This window comes from Notamacropus eugenii, chromosome 2 (genome assembly GCF_028372415.1).
Source record: "Notamacropus eugenii isolate mMacEug1 chromosome 2, mMacEug1.pri_v2, whole genome shotgun sequence".
NCBI classification, from domain to species: Eukaryota; Metazoa; Chordata; class Mammalia; order Diprotodontia; family Macropodidae; genus Notamacropus; species Notamacropus eugenii.
Genome location: NC_092873.1, coordinates 474108421 through 474135441, shown reverse-complemented (window position 1 = coordinate 474135441; position 27021 = coordinate 474108421). Strand labels below are relative to the sequence as shown.

General features: G+C 36.5%; 1 protein-coding gene across 7 annotated transcripts in view; it reads left to right on the top strand.

The window, feature by feature from the left end:
* Positions 1 to 27021, top strand: part of DNM3 (dynamin 3) — a 626037-nt gene that overhangs the window by 461383 nt on the left and 137633 nt on the right. For all 7 annotated transcript variants that reach the window (XR_011975664.1, XM_072648609.1, XM_072648608.1 and 4 more), the window contains one exon: positions 18879 to 18990. Coding sequence is in view for 6 of the 7 variants with exons in the window: in XM_072648609.1 (XP_072504710.1) it covers positions 18879 to 18990 (112 nt within the window). In the remaining variant the exon portion in view is untranslated. The remainder of the gene's footprint in view (positions 1 to 18878; positions 18991 to 27021) is intronic.

The following is a 27021-nucleotide window of genomic DNA, read 5'->3' as shown; positions in this document are numbered from 1 at the left end:
TCACTCTCAAGTTTCTTCCCCAACTCTAACTTCTCTGCCAACCTTCAGTCTCTCCTCTCTAAGTGCCTATTAGACATCTTGAACTCAATGTCCTATAGACAACTTAAACTCAGAAAAAAACAAAACTCACTCTATTTTCCCCCAGACATTCTGTACATATGTAATATCCTGTACAAGGTATATAATACATACCTCCATGAGAGTGCTGAGGGACTGCAATTATTAAAGTGTTTTCTCTTATGAACTTTCTCATTCCCTCACTCTCTTCTCTGTCTTACTGTTTGCCTCAATCTCACTCTGTTTCTCTGTCTCTCAAAAGCAAAGCAGATACTAATTTCTTGACTTAGGTTAATGATGATTTTAAGGTTCAAAAGATGTAAACGCCAATAAAAAGAAACCCTATTTTGCAATGATTGTTACAAACAAGGAATTGGTCTCTGGAGTGAAAATGATGGTAACCTCAGGTCATTTGATTAAAGCGATGAAGGATTAGACATTTTCCCCAGTCCCTGCTAACTCTCATTTTCTTCCCCCCCCCACCTGCTCAGAAGACAAATCAATTATGCACCAAAGTTAGAACAATTACAAATATTTCCAGAGGCCAAGAAATCAAGAGGACAAAGAAGGTACAAGCTTTATGAATTAATAGTGGAGAAGAGTCAAATTTATAAGAATACAAGTTATTCCTCTATTGAAGATGTGAAAGGATATGAACATTCCGTTTTCAGCTGAAGAAATTAAAGCTGTCTATAGTCATATAAAAATGCTCTGAATAATTATTGATTAGAGAAATGCAAATTAAAATAACTCTGTGGTACCACATCACACCTATCAGATTAACTAACATGACAAAATGAGAATATGATAAATGCTGGAGAAGATGTGGGAAAATTGGATCACGAATGCGTTGTTGATGGAGTTGTAAACTGATCTAGCCATTCCGGAGAGCAATTTGGAACTATGCTCAAAGGGTTATAAAATGTGCATCCCCTTTGATCCGGCAATACCACTTCTAGATCTGTATCCCAAAGAGATCATACAAATGGGAGAAGGACCCCATGTACAAAATATTTGTGACGGCCAAGAATTGGAAGTTGAGAGGATGCCCATCAGTTGGGGAGTGACTGAACAAATTGTAGTACATGATTGTAATGGAATACCTTGTACTATAAGAAATGATAAGCAGGTGGACTTCAGAAAAACCTGGAAAGACTTATATGCACTGATACTGAGTGAAGTGACCAAAACCAGGAGAACATTGTACACGGTAATGGCAACATTGTGCAGTGACTAACTTTGATAGACTTAGCTCTTCTTAGCAATGCAAGGATCTAAGACAACTCTAAAATACTCATGATGAAAAATGTTGTCCACATCCAGAAAAAGAACTATGGAGTCTGAATGCAAATTGAAGCACATCATTTGCTCTTTTTCCCTTTTTCTTTATTTCTTCTTATGATTTCTCCCATTGGTTCTAATTATTCTTTACAACATGAATAATGTGAAAGTAGGTTTAATTTGAATGTATACATAGAGCCTATGTCAAATTTGAATGTATACATAGAGCTGCTGTCTTAGGGTGATGGGGAGGAGAAATGGGGGAAAAAATAGGGATAAAGTCTTATGGAAGTGAATGTTGAAAACTAAATAAATTTAGCATAAAAAAATAGTGGAGAAGACTAATCCCTCATATTCCCTCAATCCTGCCTCCATTGTCTGACAGGGTACACAATTTGCCCCATAGGCTTGCGTTCTGGTACCTACTCAGCAATTTCCCAGCTGCTTCAGCAGTCTGTGCCAGCATACTCTACTCCTGTCCTCACCCCATATTCTGTGATAATAAGCCCCAGACTTCAACTTCAAGCCCAGCCACTTGAGGAAAGGTAGAAAAGAGAGAGTAGAGACCAGCTCTGACTAGAATTGGTGCATTTAGGGAACTGGAGAGCAGAGGAAGGAACGATATACCCAAGATGCCCTAAAACATGAGGTGACAAAGGCAGGATCCAAAAATGTCTTGCTATATTGGAAAATTAAGCCAAACCTGTAATATACAATTTCATATGAATGAATGTGTTTACACTTGGGTTTCCAGTATCACCTTCAGAAATACATAATGGCAGAGGCATAACCAGAGAACAATTTTTCTGAAAAAGATATAACTTTTAGTGAGATGATATTGCAGTAACTGAGTTCACCATCCAATCCAGAGTAGTGCCAGAGTATCAGGATCATTCAGATACCCTTGAATGATTTTTATTATCAGAAAGTTCTATATCTAACTTTTATAAAGCTAAACTTCTTTTGCTATATATTCTATACATTTCTTATTCATTCCCCAGTTAAAAGGGCATCACAGAGTATTCCCTATATAGGAGAGATTCACACTGGAGGTAGTAATTTTCCCCTTTGGTTTTCTCCCTTTCCCTCTTCTTTTAACCTTATTTTCCACAAAACCTTTGAATCATTTTGGTGCCTATCATCTGTCCTCCTATGTTGTCCATATCTCTTTTTAGTTGAAGCCCAGAACTGAACAGAATTGTCTCGTAAAAGTTTGACTGATACTCAGAGTCCAAAGGAATCTATTACACATGAGTACAGAGTACAGGAGGTTTACCTTATAGATTTACTTACTTTTAGACTAATTGTCCATTTTTGCTTCTCACAACCCTTCAGTTATCCTGAAGGGTTTTTTTAATTCCTATATAATCTCATCTCATCTCTGTTTTAATTTTTTTCTTGAGATTTAAGAAGACAATATTCTAACATTGGCACTGGAAGAAGTTTAGGTGGAATCAAAGATAGGAAGGTGCCATATTGGTTTCCCCATTTAATTTTTAAAAGGAATTTGGAGTTGCCTTGTGGTTAAAAAATCTGTAATAGCTTGTTTTGCAATAAGGTTTTGTTCTGTGGTGCATGCAGTTTTTTCCCTTATACTTTTTTCTTAAATTAAAGCCAGTAATATGTGAAAAAAAGTGAAAGATGTCCATAGTCTCTAAGCTTTGCTGGAAGCAAAAACAGATCTCAATGTTAAAATGAGTGTGTCTTAAGGCTCTAAATTATAGTTCCCTAAACAGCTTTGTTCCCAAAAACTTCTTTGTAGTATGCATTTTTAATGGGGACATTGTTTTAAGACTCCTGTGGGTTTTGTTGGAAAGATTTACTTTATCTTCATTATGATGGATGTCATTCTTTGGAATATCTGGAAAACAGCCTTGTAGTTTTCAGTGGTCAGAGTATTGAGCTACGTAGTGATGAAAAGTCAAATCTCAACCAGTGCTTAACGTCTTTATTGTTCATTATATCCTTTGTAGTACATAAGACCACCCCAATTCTTAATGCTTACAGAGCACTTTACTTTTAGGAAATACTCAAATAAATATTTTTAAAATCAATTCTCACATGAAGCCTGGGGTCAGGATATAAGGCATTATGCTTCCCCTCCTCAATTTACAATCAAAGTTTAGGGATGTTAAATTACTTGCCCAGGGACACACAGCTAGTGAGGAGCAAATGTCTTGATCTGGAGGCTTCTGATTGTAAGACCAATTCTCTTTTCACTCTTCTGCAAAAGATTCATGCTTCATCCAGCCTAAGAATTTCTCTACCAAAACACCCAGGGACTTCTGATAGATTACATTTGTCATCCTTAACTCCCACCTCAGAGGTTCAGAATGTCCACCATGCAACCATCACTACTATTCTCTAAGAGCCCTGTTTAGTATCATGGAAAGATCATCAGATTTACAACAGAAGACCTGGACTCGAATTCCTATTGTACTACTTAATTCAATTCAACAAGCCTTTAGCAAGTCCCTACTATATGCCAGACATTGTGTACACATCTAAGACTCAGTTTCTCCATCCAGGGGTTAAACTAGATTTTCTCTATCATTCCTTACAACACTAAATCCTATTTCCTTATGAATTTAAATTTTTTGAAGCTATTAATATTTTCAACTTGTGTCACTTCTAGATACAATAAATTCCATAAACTAATACATGATGTTTAAAAGAATGTTTCTTTTTATTTGTTCTAAATTGACATTCTAAGCCTTTAGGATTTTATTCATTGCTTTTGAGTCTCTAGTGTACTCTTTGTAAAGTCTCTTCCAAGCACTAACTATTCCTTTCCTCAAACCATCACCAGTAGCCACTTCCTTTACTTTTGGCAGATGACTTTGCCTATGCTTTACTGAGAAGGAGGCTATCCAAGGTGAATTTCCTTAAAACCTTTCTTCTACTCTCAATCTCTCAGCATTCTCACTTTTTGTCCCCTGTTATCCCTCCTCTCCATCTTTCCAGCTTCAGAGGGGAAAGTGGCTGCCTTTCTGGCTAATGCTAATCCCTTCCGCTTCATCCGTTGATCTCATATTCTCAGTTACTCCATTCTCTTTCGTTCATCTTTAATATCTTCATTTCCAGTGGAGTATCCTCTCATTTTACAAACTCACATATATCCCCTTTCTTTAAAACAATCCCTTAACCTTGCCTTCCTCTCAAGCCCTCTCTCCTTCACTACCAAACACCTAGAAAAGTCATTTCTCAATCCCTTTTGGTGTTTTCTACCCTGTCACCCTACTGTGAAAGCTTTCTTCAGATTCCCTGATAACTTCCTTATAAACAACTATAATAGCCTTTTCTGTCCTTTTGACCTCCCTGACTTCTTCAAAGCTTGTTATATGACAGGCCATCATCACCTCCTTTATACCTGCTGTTTCCTTGGCTTCCATAACACAGTACTCCCATGGATTGTCTTGTCCTTCTTTGACTGTTGCTTCTCTATCTCTTTTACTTGTTTCTTAAATCTGAACATACCCCTCAAATTTGTATCCTAGGCATTATTTTCTTCCATTTATATTCATTTCATTGGTTATCTTTACTACTTTCATTGCTTCGGTAATGAAAGTGATTCCCTAATGATCCCCTGACGTTAATCTCTGTTTCTAACCTGTTTCAAGATTCTAGTCCCATATTTCTAACTCCCTATTGTATATCTCAATCTGGATATCCACTAGCAACTTAAATTCATCATGTCTAAAACAACTCATCATTTCCCTTATGCTTGTGTTCTCTAAAATTCTGTTACTTGTATAGCAATTCATAATCTCCTGAGACTCATAACTCCTTAACTCTTCCTTGTTTTCAGCCTGTACAATAATTTGCTATGTACTGTTCTTTATAGCTCTTTTTTGCATTTCCTCCTCCCCTTTTCCACTGCAAACACTCAATATTATCCTCTTATTTCTCACCTGGATCATTGTCATAGCTTTCTAACCAATCTTCCCATCTTTTTCCAATCCATCTGTCACAATTCACCCAAGATTACTTCCTAATGCACTGCTCAAATAACCCCTATTCAAAAATTCTCATTAGCTCCCCATTACATACAATTCTTATGATTTTAGACATTCCAATTCTATCTCACACTACTCTTCTTCACATATGCCATGTACCATGTCAAACTGGACTACTCTGTCAACTGTTCTCATCCTGCGTTATCCCATTTTCATCCCCATGTCTCTTCTTATGCTATACTCTTTGTCTAAAATGGAATTCCTCCCAAATCATATAGCAATTCTTCCATTAAATTTTCTCTGATAATATTCTATTTGTCCTTCTTCTGCCAGTTCTACCAAATATTAGTAAAAACTCCCTCCTTGAATTTCTCATAATATTTTCCCTAGATTCTCCTTTACATTTATCTTACCTCCATTTGTTATTTGTTTAATTTAGAGCATAAGAGCAGAATCTGCATCGTATCTGTGTAGCCACAGTCCCTTGCATATATGAAGCACTTAACAAATGTTCCTATCAGATTAATTTGTACTGAATTGCAAGGATGCTCCATTATTCTGGAATAATGAAGTTTGGCTAACAGGTAATCTGTGTTCTGCCTATCCATATTGTAAAAACACTGATCATATCTCAGTTTTCATAAGTCCATTTTGAGATTCTTAATCTTGTTTTAAGTTCTCATATGGCAGTGCTTCTCCATGTCTTTGACTATTTAAATTGCCCTTTCAAGATATTCTCCAGGGTAGAGGACATTGGTAACTTAAAAAGGATTGAGGAAGAATTTTGGGGAAGCTCTGATGCTTATTGTGGTGTGATAATCAAAATGGTACATAGTATGTTATATGTGAATGTTCAATATTTTTTGTGTGAGTAGTTGTTTTCTCCTTTACTTTCAATATTCTTATTAGTGATGTCCAGCATTTTGCTGGCATTATGGGCCTTAACATCATATAACTGATTAGAGGTTGCTTTGTTTAATAGCCAGAATAATGCCCCTGAGACAGTGAAAGCTGGGAAGACAAGAGAAAGTTTAAGATTACTTGTAGAAAGTGAAAAAATGAGTGGAAAGCTTAAGTAGTTGCAGTGCCCTGAGATAAGCAGGTAGAGTGTGCATCTTCATGTTCTCACCCCACACCCTCAAGGAAACACTTTGGTAGAGGGACAGGTCAAAGGAGAAAATTGAATAAATGGAGGGCAGGACAGGGTAGAGGGAAATATAGTTAGTCTTTCATGAATTTTTTTCCAGACAGTTTTTCATGAATAATGTCTCACCCACCCTGTTTGCTTACTATGGACTCTTGGCCTGTCTCCATACCTGCCTAAGTTATTACTCAGTTTATAAATTTTTTTTCATATAAATTTCTTCATTTTCAGTTTTCAACATTCACTTCTAAAAAAATTTGAATTTCACATTTTCTCCCCATCTCCTCCCTACCCCCACCCCAGGACAGCATGTATTCTAATTGCCCTTTCCTCCAATCTGTCCTCCCTTCTATCACTTCCCACTTATCCCCTTCCCTTCTATTTTCCTGTAGGATAAGATAAATTTCTATATCCCTTTACTTATATATCTTATTTCCTAGTTGCATGTAAAAACAACCTCTAACATTCATTTTTAAAGCTTTGAGTTCCACATTCTCTCTCTTTGCCCCTCCCCACCAACCATCGTTGAGAAGGCAAGCAATTCCATAAAGGTTATACATGTGTGGTCATACAAAACACATCCATAACAGTGATGTTGTGAAAGACTAACTATATTTCCCTCTACCCTGTCCTGCCCTCCATTTATTCAATTTTCTCCTTTGACCTGTCCCTCTACCAAAGTGTTTCCTTTCAATTACTCCTTCCCTCAATCTGCTGTTCCTTCTATTATCCCCCCTCTCTTATGCCTTTCCCCCTTGCTTTCCTGTAGGGTAAAATAAACTTCCATACCCAGTTGAGTATGTATGTTATTCCCTCCTAAAGCCAAATCTGATGAAAGGAAGGCTTGCTTATTCCCTCTCACCTTCTCATACTTACCCTACAAAAGAAAAAAAGCTTTTTCTTACCTTTTATGTGAGATGATTTACTACCTTCTACCAATCCCCCTTAATGTTTTTCACATATCATCCTTTCATATTCAGCTCACTCTGTGTGCTCTCTCTCTCTCTCTCTCTCTCTATATATATATATATATATATATATGTATATATATATGTATATACATATATATACGTATATATGTATATACATATATATATATTCCCTCCAACTACCCTAATATTGATAAAGGTCTCATAAATTATAAATATCATCTTTCCATGTAGGAATATAAACAGTTCAACTTTAATAAGTTCCTTATGGTTTCTTTTTCCTATTTACCTTTTCATGCTTCTCTTGGTTCTTGTATTTGAAAGTCAAATTTTCTAATAAGCTCTGGTCTTTTCAACAAGAACGCTTGGAAGTCCTCTATTTCATTGAAGTTCAATTTTTCCCCTGAAGTATGATACTCAGTTTTGCTGGGTAGGTGATTCTTGGTTTTAATCTTGTCTCCTTTGACCTCTGGAATATCATATTCCATGCCCTTCAATCCCTTGGTGTAAAAGCTGCTAAGTCCTGTGTTTTCCTGATTGTGTTTCCACAATACTTGAATTGTTTCTTTCTGACTGCTTGTAATATTTTCTCCTTGACCTGGGAACTCTGGAATTTGACTACAATATTCCTGCAAGTTTTCCTTCTGGGATCTCTTTCAGGAGGTGACCAGTAGATTCTTGCCATTTCTATTTTACCCTCTGGTTCTAGAATATTAGGGCAATTTTCCTTAATAATTTCTTGAAAGATGATGTCTAGGCTCCTTTTTTGGTCATGGCTTTCAGGTAGTCCAGTAATTTTTAAATTATCTCTCCTGTATCCATTTTCCAGATTAGTTGTGTTTTTCCAATGAGATATTTCACATTGTCTTCTATTTTTCCATTCTTTTGGTTGTTTTATAATTTCTTGATTTCCCATAAACTCATTAACTTCCATTTGCTTCATTCTAATTTTTAAAGAATTATTTTTTTCATTGAGCTTTTGGACCTCATTTTCCATTTGGTTCATTCTGCTTTTTAAGGCATTCTTCTCCTTATTGACTTTTTGGGTCTCTTTTGCCATTTGCATACACCTATTTTTCATGATTTTCTTGCATCACTTTCATTTCTCTTCCCAATTTTTCCTCTACTTCTCTTACTTTATTTTCAAAATTGTTTTTGAGCCCTTCCATGACCTGAAATCAATTCATATTTTTTTAGAGGTTTTGGATGCAGGAGCTTTTGCTTTGTAGTCTTCTGGCTGTATATTTTGATCATAACAATCCTGAGAGTTGTTTTCCCTATTTTACAAATGAGGAAACTGAGGCAAACAAAGGTTAAATAACTTTCCCAGGTTCACACAACTAATAGATGTCTGATCCTCTGGCTTTTAATATAGGCTTTTCTGACTCCAGGCCCAACCTTCTATCTTCTGTGCCACCTAGCTGCCTCTCTGAACCATACTGGCAAAGACAGTTCTGACATATGACAGGTGTTACATAAGGTGTTATACAAAGGGATCTGGAAAGCATAGGACACTATTGGAGACACACTCCACATCCTCTATTCCCAGATCTCCAGGCTCTTTCACTCTTCTCTTCTACACCATTATAGTAAAGATGGCTAGATATATTTAAACAGATTCATTGATCCCTACCCCAAATCTGTGGAACATGAGAATGTCAACTCCTGTTCTTCCAAGAGACATCCCAAATACCCTGCCCTCCACATTACTACAAACTTTTTTGCGACTTAGTTCTTAGCCAACACAGTGTGTCTGTATTGTGTTTGTATCTTGTTTGCCTTGTATAGACTGCTGTCCATGAAATATGCATCATATGTCAGCATGATGAAATTTTAAAGTGAATTGGGGTTTTCAAATGAAAAGTTCCATATGTGAACACCAAATATTTTTCATGCTTAGTCAATGTTTTTAAAGGTAAAGTAGAGGGGAATTTTTTTTTCAGAAGTGATTAACTGTTCAGGAGAGGAATTAATAACTCTTTTATACTCTTCAGCATGCTAAAAATAAATGTTTAAGCAGATCTTTGCTATTTTTCCTTTAACTAAAAAGATAAACTATTGGATATGATTATGGTTCTGTCCCCTTCTCTGTTTGCCGGTTTCTTTTTATTTCAGGCTACAGTTTTTCATTGCTTTGAGGATGAATGAAGTTCAGGTTGCAAAAGTGTTTTATTTTTCATGGATTGTCCTAATGGTTAATTTGTCTGTTTTCAGTTATGTCCAAGTAGGTGCCAAGTACCCATGGCAATTTGGCTATGCCTCCTATATTTAACAGCAGACTCTGTTAAAGGAAGATCAGCAGATTTACATGGCACCTGACACCTGAGGTGTGTCAAGATAGTATGATTTAGTAGAAAGACTATTGGATCTGGAATTAGGAGAAATCTGGTTCTGATAATCATTAGTTGTCAATTATCCTTCCTCAGCCTCAGTTTTCTCATTTCCAAAATGGTAATAATAATGCCTATAATCAAAGTATTGCTATGTGGGTCAATGGAGATATGTAAAGTTCTATAATTTTTTTTTCTTTTTAGAAATATTTTAATTTATTATTTGTTTATTTTAGCATTCTTTTCTTTTTGAATTTTGAGTTGCAAAATCTCTTCCTCCCTCTTACCCTCTCCCACCTCCACTGAGGATACAAGCAATATGATATCAATTATACATGTGAGATCATGTAAAATGTAAAACATGTAAAACATTTCCACATTAGCCATATTTCCAAAAAAAAGCAAGAAAAATATAGAGAAAATTATTTGCACTCGAAGTTCTTCAGTTCTTCTGTGGATAGCATTTAAGTTTTGTGAATTTCAGAGGGTAACATAAATATCAATTATTTTTATCATCACAAGGTTACTTATCAGTCTTGAATCTCTAATTGCCTACAGAACATTTTCTTTTGGTCTCATTCTTTTTACCTCAAGCTCAACCTGTCTAAAAGTGAATGAGACAACTTCCCTTTAAGGTCCTTCTGGCTTTACTTTCTGAACATAATTTATTATCACTCAGAATTAAAAACTCAGTCATTTTGGTTCTTTCTCCTCTCTTTCCCACTCCCTTATCCAACCAGTCATTTACTCCCATTGTTTCTATTTCTACATTCATCCCATCCTTTCTATGCCTACTTTAGATCTTCACCACCTCATCCCTGGGTTATATACTATAATAGACTATCAGCTGGTCCCTCTATTTTCAGTATCTATACCACTAAAACCATACTGCATAGTGTAGCACAGGGTTATCAAACTGAAATAGAAATGAGGGCCACTGAATGTAGATAGGGCCAACTAGGTGGCACAGTAGATAGAGTGTCAGACCTGGAGTGGGGAAGATTCACCTTCCTGAGTTCAAATCCAGGCTCAGACACTTACTAGCTCTGTGACCCTGGGCAAGTCACTTAACTCTGTTTGCCTCAGTTTCCTTATATGTAAAATGAGCTGGAGAAAGATATGGCAAGCCACTCCAGTATTTTTGACAAGAAAACCCCAAGTAGGGTCATGAACAGTCAGACATGACTGAAACAACTGAACAACAACAGACCGTAGATAAGGATCCCAGTGGGCCACACATTGACTTAGAAATCACGTTTATGTATTTCTTTTTTATTATTTATACAATAACATATTGAATTCAGGTACAAATTACATCTTAATCTGGTTCGTTTCATACTCAGGAGTATTGTGGGCCCATAGGCTATGTTTTTTATGCCTTTGCTGTAGCCAAAAGATCATCACAAAATGCTGCTTCTATCACATTACTCCTCAAGATCAAAAACCTACAATGGCCTTTAATTCTTCATTACATCAAAAGATCTATAATCCCACAAGTATGAATACTTTATCCACCAATATCATGGACTATGAGCATTATTCAAGGACTTCATTTTTAAATCATCCTTGTTTTCCAATTTGTGAATCAACAGTAGAGGTATTGTAAACCCAAAAGAAAGACTGGTGGTGCTTAGAAAAAATGCTTCCATTTATCATTTTCCCCTGTTATAAGTAATAAAAGAAAGGATCTTCCCTCTTATTTTACTCACTAAGGGTCATTCTTACATCCTGTAGAAACCAAATTATGCTGAATCCTTTTTTGAAATAGGAGTAAAGCTGGAAAGCATAACTGATAGAAAGTAATTATTCTTATCTTTTCCAGGTCTTTGAATTTTTTAGTATTTTATCTTAAGATTTTTTTCTCCCTTCTAATCACATTTAAACATCCTTGTTCAAGAATAAAAAGAAAAATCATGAACACCAATATGTCTGATTGCTTTTTAGACATGTTCAAATAGCTGTTGGAGCCATCCTTGGTTTTGTTTGAATAAAAACTGATTTCATAGAACTTTTCAAGTGTGTTTCATTTCACTTGTGAAATAAAAGCAAGATTAGTTTAGAGTTTCAGATTGACGCTGAAAATTCAAATTTTCAAATCATAATTTCATGGTTGGCAAGGATTTCAAGACCCTCCTATCCTAATGCATTCCCAAAAGGAATATCCACTATAATATACCTAACAAATGGTCATCTAGCCTCTGCTTGAAGACTTCCAATAAGGTCAACCAACTACCACCTGAGGCAGCCTGTTCCACTTTTGGTTGATCATTAGGATGGCACAAAAAGACTTTATTGTGAGTTTCTACCTGTTGTTTCTCATTCTGTCTTGAAACGATCTGATTGCTTTATCGCTCCATCAGTTTCCCATTTAAAGTATTAGGTATTTTATCAAGGGCTAGATAAAATCAAAGTTAACTACATCCGTGGCTCTTCTGATCTAGTAATGTGAAGAAAAAAGAAAGAACTCAGATTCTGGCACTGCACCTTCTAGAAAGTCACTAACCATCTCTTTAATGATTCCATTTAGAATTTTTGCAGCAATAAAAGGCAAGCCAACTGGCTTATAATTTGTAGACTTTGTGTTCTTTACTTTAAAAAGAACCAGGATTACATTTGTACTTCTCCAGTCCCGAAGCACCTCTCCCATTGTCCATTAGTTTTCCAGTATCATTGACAATTGCCTAACAAACACATCTGTCAGTTCTTTCCATACCCACAGATATAGTTCATCTAGATCAAGTGGCTTTAAATTCATGACTGATTAGGTGCTCCCTGATCAGTTTCTTACTCAGTATGTACATTAACTCCCTATTAGCCACTTTTTTTCCTGACATTTCCAGGACAAAGAGTTCTCTCCATGGAGGAGGATAAAGCCCAAACAAGAGTTTATACCAACCACACTATGGAGTGGTGGTCCTGTCCTTCTCTTTCCCCCAACATAACTCTTGAAAAGTCTTTTCAGAGTGCTTCGTTGCCCCTAACAACCATGAAGAGATGAATGTGTGGAGGATGAGCCTTCATTACCTTTATCTTCTCTGCCAGAACAGCCTACACTTGGCATACAGATTCTGTGACTTGGCTGTGCCTTAAATTCACATTTCTCACATTGAAATGAAAGTCACTGCAAAATTATCCCTACTTTTCATGCTGCCGATGATTTTCAGCATCATTTTTGTTTGGCTTATGGTATTTCATGGTTCACTCTTAAATCTTAAGGATTTTGTTAATATTCTCCTGGTCAATTATTGTTTCTTAATAACTTGACAGACCCACCCAACTTTCTTTCCTTAGTCTCAATAACTCCATAACCTACTTCTCTTCTTTTTGCACCAACTTCATATTTCACCAATTTTCCCACACACCAATTTACTTTACTGAATTGCTTTAGTACCTAATTTGTTTCACTTAACTATTCTTACCTTTCTTACCTTGTCTTGTCAAATATCTTGTTTTGCTTCTCCTGCTTTTATAAATACCTAATAGATGACTGAAGACAAAACCGAACTATGATAGAACAGTTGACGTACAAGGCCTTGTGGGGTAAAGGTGAGGTTCAGTTTCTGGTGGGGAAAAGGTGCTGGAAGCAACAATGCCTGGCAGTGAGCAGGTCCTTCAGAGAGAAGTCATTTTCTTCTGGTCTTTTACTCTTTGATTCTTTGGAATTCTGCCTCTTCTCAGTCAACTTCTCACAGGAGCCAAAGATATAACTTGGACCTGAAGATTGTTCTCTTTTAAATTTTCCCTTATTTCCCCTTTCAGAAGTTCAGTGTTTTAACTTTAAAAGTCCAAGTTCCTCCAAGTCACCTATATAATTTCCTTCTAATTATTCAGTTCAACTCTTTTTCTCTCTTTCTATTCCTTCCATAATTTTTCCCATAGAAGTCAGAAGTAGAATGGAAAGATTTTATATAGTTTAAAATCCAAGTAAAATAACCCCATGAATATTTAATTTTACTTGTAATATAATATTATAAAAACAAATACATTTTTAGCAAGTACATTCTATAATATGAAAGATGAAATAGAGGTGATGCTCACTCTCTTTGTCTTGAACTAATGAGTAAAGAGAAGAAAATCAGTCAACAAGCATTTATTAAGTGGTATTTAAGGCAGAAATATAGTGCAGTGCAAGGAGGGTTGGACTTGGAGTAACACCTGACTCTGAATCCCAGTTCTGACCCTAACTAAGTAACCATGGACAAATCCCTATTGTCACTAAACCTCAGTTCTCTCATCTGTAAAATGGTGATAATAATCATTTGTACATTAACTAACTCACAGGATTGTTGTGAGGAAAGCTTTGGCAAATCTCAGATTGCTACGGCAATAAGAGCTATTATAAAACAATAAAAAGAAGCAGCCGTTGCCCCCCTCTCTGACTTCCAGCTCCTGAATCTTGCTGAATGAAAGAGGGGTTTTTGGTGGGGAGGAGTTGGTGAAGGAATGGTTAGGTCTGAAGTGTGAGATCAATGAATTGATAATCACAGAGTGCTTGAGAGATGAGGTGAATGATAGAATTTTGGCTGAAATTATTCATTCAGGAGCAGGTTTAGAGGAAAGATGTAACGTTAGTATTGAGTTTACCCAGGTAGAGGTATAGGCACTTGAGCTGTAGGTCTGTATCTGAGAAAATCAATGAAGTCTAGAAGTATAGACTTGGAATACTCTGCATAGACAGTTGCATAGAAATCAGAGAGAGAATAAGCTGTGCCTTATTGCTGAGAGGAGTGAGACAAAGGTAATCATCAGCCTTCTCGGTCTGCCCCTACCATACCATCCCTTGTCTCTAGAATAGAACTAGAGAGTCTGGTAGAGGAGGTCAAAAAATTTCCCCATCAGTATTACTCAAGTCTGATCTGTTTGATGAAGTGCTAAGGATACTTACCTAGTCAGTGAGCATGATAAAAAGTAAGAAATACAATGGTTTTCTGATCATAAGTTAGAAGAAAATTGAATTATGGAAATCACCATCTGTTACCTTCTATGAGCAGCCTGACTAAGGGGGAGCATTTCACTGTTATTGCCTGAGATGATGTGCATAATCCACCAATAAAGGGGAGAAAGTTTCTAAAAGTAATAATACTACTACCGCATCACCCCTTTCTCACTCTGTATGGAAGACAGATCTTCAGAGGCCACCATAGATAGTATATCAACTGGACTTTATACCTGGGACAGAGTGGGAAGTTTAAATGATTGTAGCCCTCCTCTGTAAAGAAATTCATTAAGCATAGTTTCTGGTCACAGATAGCAGACAAGGCTAAAAAAGCAAGCTGAGAGAGCTGTCACCCTCCTCTGCAAGAGAAGGGCTAACTAGAACATCCATGATAATTATTAGGGATTAGGAAATACCTAAAATGACATAGTTAGATAACTGAAGACAAAATCGAGCTATGATGGAACAGCTAATACAAGGCCTTGTGGGGAAGAGGTAAGATTCAGTATCTGGTGAGGAAAAGATGCCTGGAAGCAACAATGCCTGGCAGTGAGCAGGCCCCTCAGAGAGAAGTAGGATACCTTTTCTAGAAGACATAAAACTTGCTTTATTCCAAAAAACTGTAATAAAATAAAAAAAATTAAAAAGACATTGCTTGATGGAAGTATTAATGTTTTCTATCATTGGGCCCTAGTTACAAGTATTTCTGGCATATGTGCCTTTTTTCATGAGTGCCCCAAGAAACCCAACCAATAGGCTACAGCAATACCCAAAGTGTGAGGCTAGGCAGAGAGGAACTAGAACTGTGATTTCATTGGCATGTGGAGAATATGTGTAAACAGTTAAATATATACACGATTTTTTGAGGAGGGAGAGACATTCCATTATGGAGAAGGCTTACCCTACAAAGTAGCATTGTGAGTCTAGACTCAAAAAAAGCCAAGAATTCTAAGAAGCAAAGAAAAGGAGGGATGGCATTCCAGGTATAGGAGATAGCCTGGGCCAAAGTATGAAGGTAGGAGATGGAATGTTAAATTGGAAAAACAAGGAGATCAGTTTGCTTGGAACATGAAAAAGAACAGAGTGATAGTTCTAAAAATGCAGGCTAGAGTCAGATTATGGTAGGATTTAGATGCCAAACTAAGGAGTTTGAATTTTATATTATAGGCAAGAGGTGAGCATTAAAGGTTCTTGGCCAACTGTCATGCTCAGGCTAGAGCTTTAGGAAGATTATTTTGGCAGTTGTGTGTAAGATAATTTGGAGATGAAATACTAGGATGTTAACACCAGCTAGAAAACTGTTTTAATAATCTATGTTGATAAGGACCTGAATTTAGAGAAATAACTGAAAGTTCAGCATCTTTGATGGATCATTTGGGGATACACTTCACTGATGCAGACTCCAACTTCTCCATACTTCTTAGTCTTGTGTAAGTCTTGTCCTGTCCTGGCTTTAATAGCCGTTGATGTGGGTCCTCCTTCCAGTGACTTAGTTCACAACCCATTCATGCCACTCTAAAGCTTATGCCGCTTATTTCCATATCCTCCTGCATTCCTTCACAGAGGTCCACATGCCTGCTAGTGGCCTTCCACTATGGACGTTGTGTTGATGATAGTGACATATGGCCTGCGCTTTATTCTGCACTCTTACCACATGACAGGATATGATGGGATCCTTTGTCCCACTTGTTCAATTCTTTGTTCATGATGCATTGTAGCCTATTCAAACCTATCATGATCCTCTCTGTTGTGCTTTGGGTGACTTTAAATTTTTTTCAGAGAGTATGGTATTCCATAACTCATAGTCATATAGCATCACTGGAAGGATATTGTTATTTAATAAAATGAGTCTGTTTTGGGGAAAAACTTGGGGTCATTCAAAGCACTGTGAAATTTCCTAAAGGCAATTTTTACCACTTTCTTCTTTCTGTTATTTTTTGGGCCTATATAAACACTAAGATAGAAGTTCTCTAGAACGTGTTGTGTGGGTTCAATTTTTCAACCATTTCAAGCAATATTCACAGTATTACTACTTATCACAATCTATAAAACATTAATTTTTATCCATCTAGTTTTCCCCAAACTTTTGAATAATTTTGGATTCCATTTAAGAAACTCTTCAGGGCTTTTAAGAAATGAGCAAAAAGGAAGAAGTAGTCCACCAACAGGAGCATCTAAAAAAGTCCCCACTTCTGTGGAGTTCCCCATAAATCTGGATGCCACACAAGATATCCTCCATAACAATAGCAAACATATTTGGCAAACCTATGTTTCACTGTAATTAATTAGTTGATTAATGTTAATAATAACAGGTTTATACTTCTCCTCTTCTTCCTACTTCTTCCCAGACACACACAAAATTTTGTGTCTATGAATTTTTTTTAAGAATCTTTATAACAAATATACATAGTTAAGCAAAAAATTCCTACATTGGTTGTATCTGAAAATTTTCTTCTACAAGTTGAGTTCTTCACCTCTATGTCAGATAATAGATATCAAGCTTCATAGTGAGTCCTCTGGAATAATGGATGGCCATTGTACTGATCAGAATTCTTGGATCTTTCCAAACTCTTTGTCTTTATACGTTATTGCCATTATTGTATAAGTAGCTCTGCTGATTTTGTTTTCTTCAGTCTGCATCAGTTGGTGTAATTCTTCCCTGTCTCTTACATCGTTTCTTACATTGCAAAAATATTATATTACATTCATAGAATAGTTACCATTTATGCAGTACTTTAAAACTTGCAGAACAACGTTGCATGTGTTATCTCCTAACGTGTCGATCCATTCTTGAATTGATGAGCACCCACTTAGTTTCCAGCACTTTGGCACTGCAAAAGAATTGCCATCAGTATTTGTGTACATATTGGTCTTGGTAACAAACCTAATAGTGGTAGTATTCAGTGGAGTGAGTGATAAAGAGTTAGTTTAGTAACATTTTGGTCATAGTTTCCAATGATTTTGTAGAAAGGCTGGACCAATAATTCACAGCTTCATCAAAATCAACGTACCTTTTCCCCTCTCCGCAAACCTTTCAACAGTTATCATTTTCCTTTTTGTCAACTTTATCCGTTTGATAGATGTGGAATGGAACCTCAGAATTTATTTAATTTTTCTTTTCTCAAGTTATTAGAGATTGTGAACATTTTCAAAAGTATGGTTGTTTATCACATGGATTTCTCCCTCTGAAAAAAAATGTCTATTCATATATTTTGACCTTTTTTACTGTGGGAAATGGTTCTTGTTACTATATATTTGAGTCAGCACATTATATATCTTGGATTGTCATTTATTGAGATATGGTCAATCAACAAACACTTATTTATCAAGAAGTTACTATATACCAAGTATTGTGCTGGACACTGGGGATACAAAGACAAAAGTGAGATAGATTTTACACTTAAGGAGCTTACATTTTATTAGGGGAAATAATATGTTTAAAAAACAGCAACAATAATAATAACTAAGATCTATACGGCACAAACACTTGCAAGTATTTCCTCGCTTTATCCTTCCAGTACCCCCTGGGAGACAGGTGCTGTCATCCCCTTTTTACAGGTGAGAAAACTGAGGCAGACAGGTTAAATGACATGCCCAGGATCACACAGTTAGTGTCTAAGACAATGCTTGAACTCAGGTCTTTCTGACTCCAAGAAGTACATATGTGCACACAAAATAAACATAAAGAAATGGGGTATGGGAGGAGCTAATGGCTGGGGATGTCAGAAAAGGCATCCCATTGAAGATGGTGTTTGAGCTGAACTTTGAAGGGAAAGGGGGAATTCTAAGATACAGAGGTGAGGAAAAAATGCTTGCCAGACATTGGATTAAGCAGAGGATGAAAGAGTGTTCTATGTGCAGCAAGAAGACCACCAGAGAAGTACTTCATAACAAAGCTAAAAGGTAGGTTGTGAAAGGCTTTAGTAGCCAAGAAGAGGATTCTGTGTTAGATCCTAAAGGCAATGAGGAGCCATTGGATCTTACTAAGTAGAATAGTAACATGACCAGTCCTGTTTTTGAGAAAAGTCATTTTAAGCAGCTCAGTGGAAACTTTACTGGAATGCAGAAAAACTTGAGGCAGGGAGACCAAATGGGAGACCATTGTGATGATAAAGGTAAGAGATGATGAGGTAAAAGTGCTGGTCTTCTGAGTAGTAAGAAGAGGGATTTTAAAAATACAAAAAAAACAATTTGATTACCGAAAGGAATTTGGTTCAATAATACCTTTTCCCCCCTTTCCTCCAGGAATGTGTACAAGGACTATCGCTTTCTTGAGTTGGCGTGTGACTCCCAAGAAGATGTAGATAGCTGGAAGGCATCTCTGCTCCGAGCTGGTGTCTATCCTGACAAATCTTTAGTAAGTTGAATATGTCTTATTTTGTTAACTGTATTTGAGAAAATGCTTCATTTAGCTAATGGAATATATCTTTCTCGCTGCCTTTATTATCCAGGCAAAGCTTTATGCTATTTAAACTTAACATAGATCTTCACTGTTGGATTTTTTGGTTTGGAATTTAATCCTTAAACTTGCTAAATATATCCACTTAACCATAGTATGATACCAAGAGAAGACTTTTTTTGAAATTCAAGGAAACCCTTATACCTTGTAAACAGTACATACTTATACATGCCTGCATTACTATGTCTATGGCATAGATGCAAGTAGGGCTACAGCCCTAGAAAGCATCAATAACAAACTTGATTTTCTATGTCATTTAATGTAATAAATCATTTTACATATTTTTATGTAAAACTATAATTTACATGCAGTTCCATGTTGTCTGCTTTGACTAGATAGATGTATACTTATACAAATGCCTGAGCTGAAGTTCCTATTTCTATGGATTCACCTAATATCCTCTCACTCACCCAGGTTTAAACCCTCAGCATCATCTCTGATTACTCTCTCCCTCCTCCCCCACATCTAATACTTGGACAGATTCTCTTCATTCTACCCTTTCATTATCTCTCACATCTCTCTGCTTGGCTCCACTTACACTGCCACAATTCTACTTAAGACCTTCACCACCTCTTTCCAGGACTATTATAATAGCCACCTATTGGTTATCTTCCTTCCAGGCTCTCTCTTCTCCAATTGATATGCCATATAACTGCAAACACAATCTTCTTTAGACATTCCCTATTTAAAAACCTCCAGTTGTTTGCTATTGAGGTAAAATGTGACTCAGCTCTCATTTCCAGCTGTTTACATTCTTATCCTGACCTACCTGTTTCACATTAATTGCTTTATTCATTTTACTTACCCATCAAACTAGACTATTAATCTGTTTCTCTAATTTATGCCATCTTCCTTCTCCACTCATTTGCTCCAGGTTGCCTCTGCATGCATGCCTAGCATATTTTCTGCTGTCACCTCCACCTTTTAGAATCTTTCTCTTTCTTCAAGACTTAACTCAGGTGCCACTCTCATCATGTATCTTTCCCTGATCCTTTCGAATGAAAATACTGTCTTCCTCCTTAAATATTCTCTTCTAAATCTCTTCTTTGTCCTTATCACTCTTAACCTGGCAGTCAATCAACCAATATTGATTAAAGACTTATGATCTACTAATCATATTCATGTTATATTTACCATGCGCTGCCTCTAGTAGAAGCATAAAGCCCTTGAGGACAGGGAGTATTTAGCATTATAAGTGCTTAACCAGTACTTTGCACATAATCAACTCAAATTTGCTAATTTGAAGTTCAGATGTAAAATGCTGAATTGAACACATCATAAGAATCGGATTTGGGAGACCTAGATTGTTTCCAGTGCCTCTGATTTGCTTTATGTCCTTCCAGTTGTCTTCTCAGAGTGACAAAGTTATTGTCTTACCAGCCACTTAATATTATTGAACAGTAGGAGTTTCCCACTAAGTAAGAAAACTGAGTTTGAATCTGGATGAAGGAAAATATTATTTCTATAACTCCTTAGTAGAATAGTGACCAATAATTTTAAAACAGTCCTTGTTTTTTTATATATTCATTTTATTTATTTTTGATGTTCTACAGTCACTACCATAGAACTTAGATTTTCCCCCTACCTCCCTGACCCAGCACCCCACTCCCTTCCCAAGATGACGTACAATTTTATATAGGATCTACACATACATTGCTATTGAATATATTTTGATTATAGTCATGCTGTGTAGAAGAACTAAAATAAATTGGAGAAATCATATAACAAACCAAAACATAATACACACACACACACACACACACACACACACACACACACACACAATGATCTGCTACATTCTGCGATTGAATTCCATAGTTCTTTCTAGGGATGTGAAAAGCATTTTGCCTTAGAAGACCATTGGGAATTTTTTTTTTTAATGTCCTTTCATTGCTATGGAGATCCAACTCTACCAGAAAAAACTCTTGCACACTGTGGTCGTTGCTGTGCACAAAATTCTCCTGGTTCTTCTCCTTTCACTCAGCATCAGATCATATAAGTCTTTCCAGGCCTCTATGAAGTCTTCCTGTTCATCATTTCTTATGGAGCAATAGTATTCCATTACATTCATATACCATAATTTATTCAGCCATTCCCCAATTGATGGGCATCCCCTTGATTTCCAGTTTGGGGCTACTACAAAGAGAGCTGCTATAAATATTTTTGTACATGTGGGACCCTTTCCCATCTTTATGATCTCTTGGGGATACAATCCTAGAAATGATATTGCTGGGTCAAAGGGTATGCACATTTTTGTAGCCCTTTGGGCATAGTTCCAAACCACTCTCCAGAATGGTTGGATGAGCTCACAGCTCCACTAACAATGAATTAGTGTTCAAACTCTCCCACATCCTCTCCAACATTTATCATTTTCCTGTTCTGTCATGTTTGCCAATCTAACAGGTGTGATGTGGTACCTCAGAGTTGTTTTGATTTGCATCTCTCTAATCAGAAGTGATTTAGAGCATTTTTTCATATGATTATAGGTATCTTTAATTTCTTCCTCCAAAAATTGCCTATTCATATCCTTTGACCATTTATCAATTGGGGAACATAGTCCTTGTTTTTTAAAAAAAAAAAAAGGAAAAAAGTTTTGCACTGTTATGTAGATAACACTGAAAGTGACAATCTTTTTCAATAATTGTCATTTTTCTCAGGGATATTGGCATATAATGAAAGTCTGCATTTTAATCATTTTAGTTCCAGTTGAATAAATTTTAAAAGACTTTTATATATACACCCAGGTAATGTCTTTTCCCATATGTGCAAATACATAAACACACAGTATATAAATATATGCTTGGCTAGATGTCTGTGGTACAAAAATGAAAACTTTCTGACATAGTGCTGTTGGATTAGAAAGATGTTTTTGAAATTATACATAAATATTTGTTATCTACCTATGAAGTATCGATTCCCAAGTTTAGTAGTTTTCCTTTCCTAGAAAGCCTTTCACTAGATTCACTGGTACTTTTAATAAGTGATGAAACTTTGCATAATACATTGGGTAAAGATTACCAAAGAAATTAGAGGAAATCCTAGGGAAGACATCAAAATTAACAGAGAAGCTTTGGAAGCTTTGACAATCTTAAGTATGAATAGATAAAATGTCAGAAATAGGGGGACTTAATAGACCTGAGATTCTATCTCACAATGATTTCTGTCTCTTAATTGTTTGCTTAGCTTTACCACTACTGTAGGTGGTGTAGTGGAAAGAGCTCTGGACATGGAGTCCAGAGACCTGGACTTGTATCCCAGTGCTTACAGTTACTGGTTGTATGCCCACAGACAAATTGTTTCACTCCTATGAGTCTCAGTTTTCAGATCTGAAAAATAGAAACAATGATGCTTTTACTACCAACATCAAAAGGTTGTGGTAAGAAAAAGTTATATAAATGTGTTGTTATTATCTGTCACAGAAACCCATCATTCAATTGAAACTGCTCTCAAAAATTTACTAATGATCTGTTAATTTTTCAAAAATCTAATGGTCTTTTCTCAGTTCTCATCCTTTTTCAGTTCTCCGCAGCTTTTGATAATATTATCACCTCTTCTCCTTGGGCTTTTGGAACACTTCTCTCTCCTGGTTCTCCTCTTATCTGTCTAATAATTTCTTCTCTATCTTTTCTACTGGATCTTCATCCAAGTCATGACCTCTAAGTGTGGGTATAACTCAAGGTTCTGTCCTGGACTCTTCTCTCTCTCTATTATTTCACTAAGTAATCTCATCATCTCCATAGTTCGATTATCAGTTCTATGTAGATGACTCTTAGACCTATTTACCTTGCCCAAACATTTCTCTTGATGTCCAGGTTCCCATCTCCAACTGCTTATTAGACATCTTTTACCAGCTGTTCCATCGACATCTTAAACTCAACATGCCCCAAACTGAACTTATTTTCTCATCTTCCAAACCTTCTCCTCTTCCTAAGTTTCCTTTAACTGTCAAGTACCCTATAACTGCCATCTTCCCAGCTACTGGGACTGCAGCCTAGGTGTCATCTTGGATTTCTTAGTGTCTCTCACCTCCCCCGTATCCAATCACTTGTCAAGTCCTTTTGTAACGTCTCTTGTGTATAACCCCCTTCGGTTTCATGACACTGCAACCACCCTGGATCAGGCCTTTATCACCTCATACCTAGACTATTCTAATAGCCTGCTGGTTGGTCTCCTTACCTCAAGTCCTTTTCCCTTCCAAGGAACTTGTTGTTCCTTATATGTAACATTCCATCTTCCAAATCTAATAATTTTAACTGATTCCCTTACATACGTGAAACACTTTGCCTTCTCATCTTCATCTTCTAGTTTCCCTAGCATCTTTCAAGTCTCAGCTAAAGTTTCCCTTTCTACAAGAAGCCTTTCTCAGCTTTCCTTTATCTCAGTGCCTTCTCTCTGAGACTACCCCAGTTGCTCCTACATGTATCTTGTTTGTACATAGCTTGTTGTCCTCCCTCATTAGAATATGAGCTCTTTGAGAGTAGCATTTTTTAAATTTTGTTTTGCCTTTCTTTTGATTTCTAGTACCTAACACGGTGCCTGGAAAATAGTCGGTACTTAATAAATGATAATTGGCTGAATGATTCTGGAGGACCAGTGACTAGGTTCTAGAGTAGTGGCTGGCTGTTTCAGCGGATGGAATATCCACATTAAGGAAATCTCAGATACTCAAAATTTTGAAGGTTCTTATCATTATCTCTTTTCAGCTATAAATTTTTTGCTCCCATAATCCTAATCCTTCAGATATGGATTCCAATCATATTTATGGATCTAGGTTATATGATTATACAAAACAAGTAACATGTCAGAAATGCTATAGACAGAAAATTCCTATTTGATGTTAGCTGATTCTGTACCACATTGCAATTCCTGCTAACGATGTAAAACTAAAATTGATTTTATTTGGTTAATTTAAAAGTCTTTACAGTCCAGGAGGTAGTAAAATAATAAAGCATCTCTCTAAGCTATGGCAACTGTACATTCTTACAATAAGAAAAGTAAGTGTACTTTTAATGAAAACAAAGGAATTTGTCCCAGTTCTTATTTCAGAAAACTAAATCACTGTAGCTATTTTACTGTTCTTAGAATCCACTTTGTTATAATGCATGCCTTCTGAAATGTCAAATTGGTGAGTTGCTTTTATATTTCAGGAAGGGGGTAGAGAAGGGAACAGGCATTTATTAAGCCTCCACTGTGTGCTAGGACTGTGCTAAGTGCCTTACAAATCATAACATTCTTCCAGGAAGGCCACCATGTACCAAATTCCATAGAAAAACAAATGGTGATATTACAACATTCCATTAAAATTAAGGAATGGGGGGGAGAGAAATGGACAATCTATAAATATTAATTGATATAATGTTAATATAGTGCTGACTGAATATCTCTGTCCACTTAGTATATAATACATTCATGTGACGAGACTAAGAGAGCATGCTTTCTATATAAGCTCAGCAGCATGTAAACATCCTCTTTCTTTTCAGTTCAGCTAGCACTGTTTCAAATAGAATTTAGAACAACATCTTATCCCCAACTGGCCAATTCAGCTCTGTCTTAATGGCATTAAAAAAATGAAGTCAGTGTCAGAGATCTAAACTTAAACTGTTGACACCACAAAAAAGGGAAATTTTGAAGTACTTCTGTTTTACCAATTCAAGATTGTTGTAAGTCCCTCACACCAGACAATTGAGTAATTATTGAACTAAAAGCTGGGGGGAGAAAAGCGAAGTACTGTATTTGTGCATTTTATGTATTTCAAGAACAGTGAATCTTTCTCTTCATGACATCATTGTGACCACTGCAAAGTGAACCATCTGCCCCTACAGTGTGAAATCCAGTCCTTGCATAATGTACGAAAACACTTGGTTAAATCCCTGAAACTTATTTTAGTAGATCAAAAGCTGCACTGTTGTGGAATGCAATAAACCCCCTCTGTTTGAGGTATTTTCAGTAATATTGCAATTCTTTGGAGAACTGGGGCCCCATTATTCTCAAAAGTAGTCTCTTGTTTCTGATAAAGCCCAATGTGGAGACTTTTATTGCCTTATTGAAAAGTTGGCATGATCTTTGCAATAGAATCTTGTTTCCCTCATTCGTTCCTGTCTTCATTAACTCAGGAAAAGTAGGAATGTTAACAAATAGTTGTGTCTATGGCAACTTAGCGTTCGCCTTTAGCTGAACAATATGAAAACAAACTAGGCACCTCACCACAATAATTTATCAGCATCTCTAGCTGTTTTCTTTATTCAGTGCAGCTTAAGATAGCAATAATAGCCCCTGGATCAGGCAAGGTCTCTGTGGTCTCTAATTAGCATTATTTTCCAGGAAATAACCTTTCTTTGGGGGATTATTGCTTCACCACTGTATAGTCCCAGAGTACCCAGAGGTTTCTTTTTATGTTGTTTTTCCCTTTGTGTCTTTCATGAGCTTAAAACTGACTGCCAACTATCTAGCCTGACCTGTTATTCTGCCCCATTCTCATCCCATGTCGCACATGCTTATATTTTAGTTATAGTACTCTTTCACCACAACATCTTTGCTAGAAATTCCTTTAGGGCCCCTTGCAAGAGGGTTTCAGAACCATCCCCGACCATAGCCCTTCCCTTCTCTCACTCCCCCATAGGATTTTCCCTTGTGAGGACTTGGGCTGTCCTGGTAGTAATGAATCATTGTTTTTTATTTTTTAAACCATATGTGAGTTAAATTCGTTGATATAAATCACATTCTTGCAGTTTCGGTTTGAAACAGGATATCCATTTACCAGCTGACTACTACTGCTCTCTGTATCTCTATCCAGATTCCCTTCTTTAAAAAAAATGACTGCATCTTTGTGACCAACCTTTCCAGCCCCAATTTCTCAAATGTGGACTACTGTTTATTTTGGCTATATCCCCACTATACAGTCAGCACTCTCCATACCAGCCCATGGAAAAACTCATAATTAAAAAAAAATAAAGGAATACAGATGTTTGTCGTAACGTGTTCTGCTTACTCTACCACCCACTCCTTCCCTCTGCACCCTTTTCTATTTTTTCTTCTTCTTCTTAGAAGCCAAGGATGCAATGTTTGTTTAAAAACACATTGGCTGTTGAAACTTTCCACTCCTTGGCATGTTGGAGGAGGGGCTGTCATAAAAGGGCAAATAGACATGGTAAATGGCTTGTCTTTCATGCTAACAGTTCACTTATTACCAGTTCATGAGAAGTGGGGGTGGGAAATGACTCCTTTTGGCTCTGCCCCCATCCTCAAAGTATTTTGAGTAGAAAGAAAGAATAATTTTATAATAATTTTCTGCTGTTACGAATGTCTGATTTCAGTCCATTTTAGTTGACCTTCTGAATTGCCCATGTATTCTGGAATCTTGTGTCTGTGTTTGCTGTTAAGATGTTGAATTAAGTGCCTCCTTTTTGGTTTTGCTATAGCAAGAGGTTCCACAACTTTGAAACCAATCAGAGTTTAACATATTTCCTTCTTTTTTTTTTCCTTGCGGCTACATGCACAGGGGAACAACAAAGTAAGTTCTTCTTGCGGCTCATTCTCCCTCTTTCACATTTATCTTGCCAGTTTTTTTGTCAGAAGACCTAGCATTTCTGTGCCATTTCAAATGACTGTTGTCTGTCACAATGGTCAAATGATAAAATGTTTTCAAACGTCAGTAAAAAAAAATTACTTGTAGTACCATAATGACCCTTCTGTTCTAACATTTTGTAAGAGAAATGTTTAGTGTTCTTTGGGCCTGGTTTATAAGGAAGTTCAGAGAAGCTGATATTATGAGGGAATGAAGTGACACTGAGAGCAAAGATTATGAAGATTTAATAATAAGGACTCTTCTGTGGAAAGGTTACTACAATCTGATGAAACTCATTGCAGCTGGGTTTTTTGACCAACTATCAAAGCTCCTATGTTAATGGGCAGTTATAAAAACCCCAAACT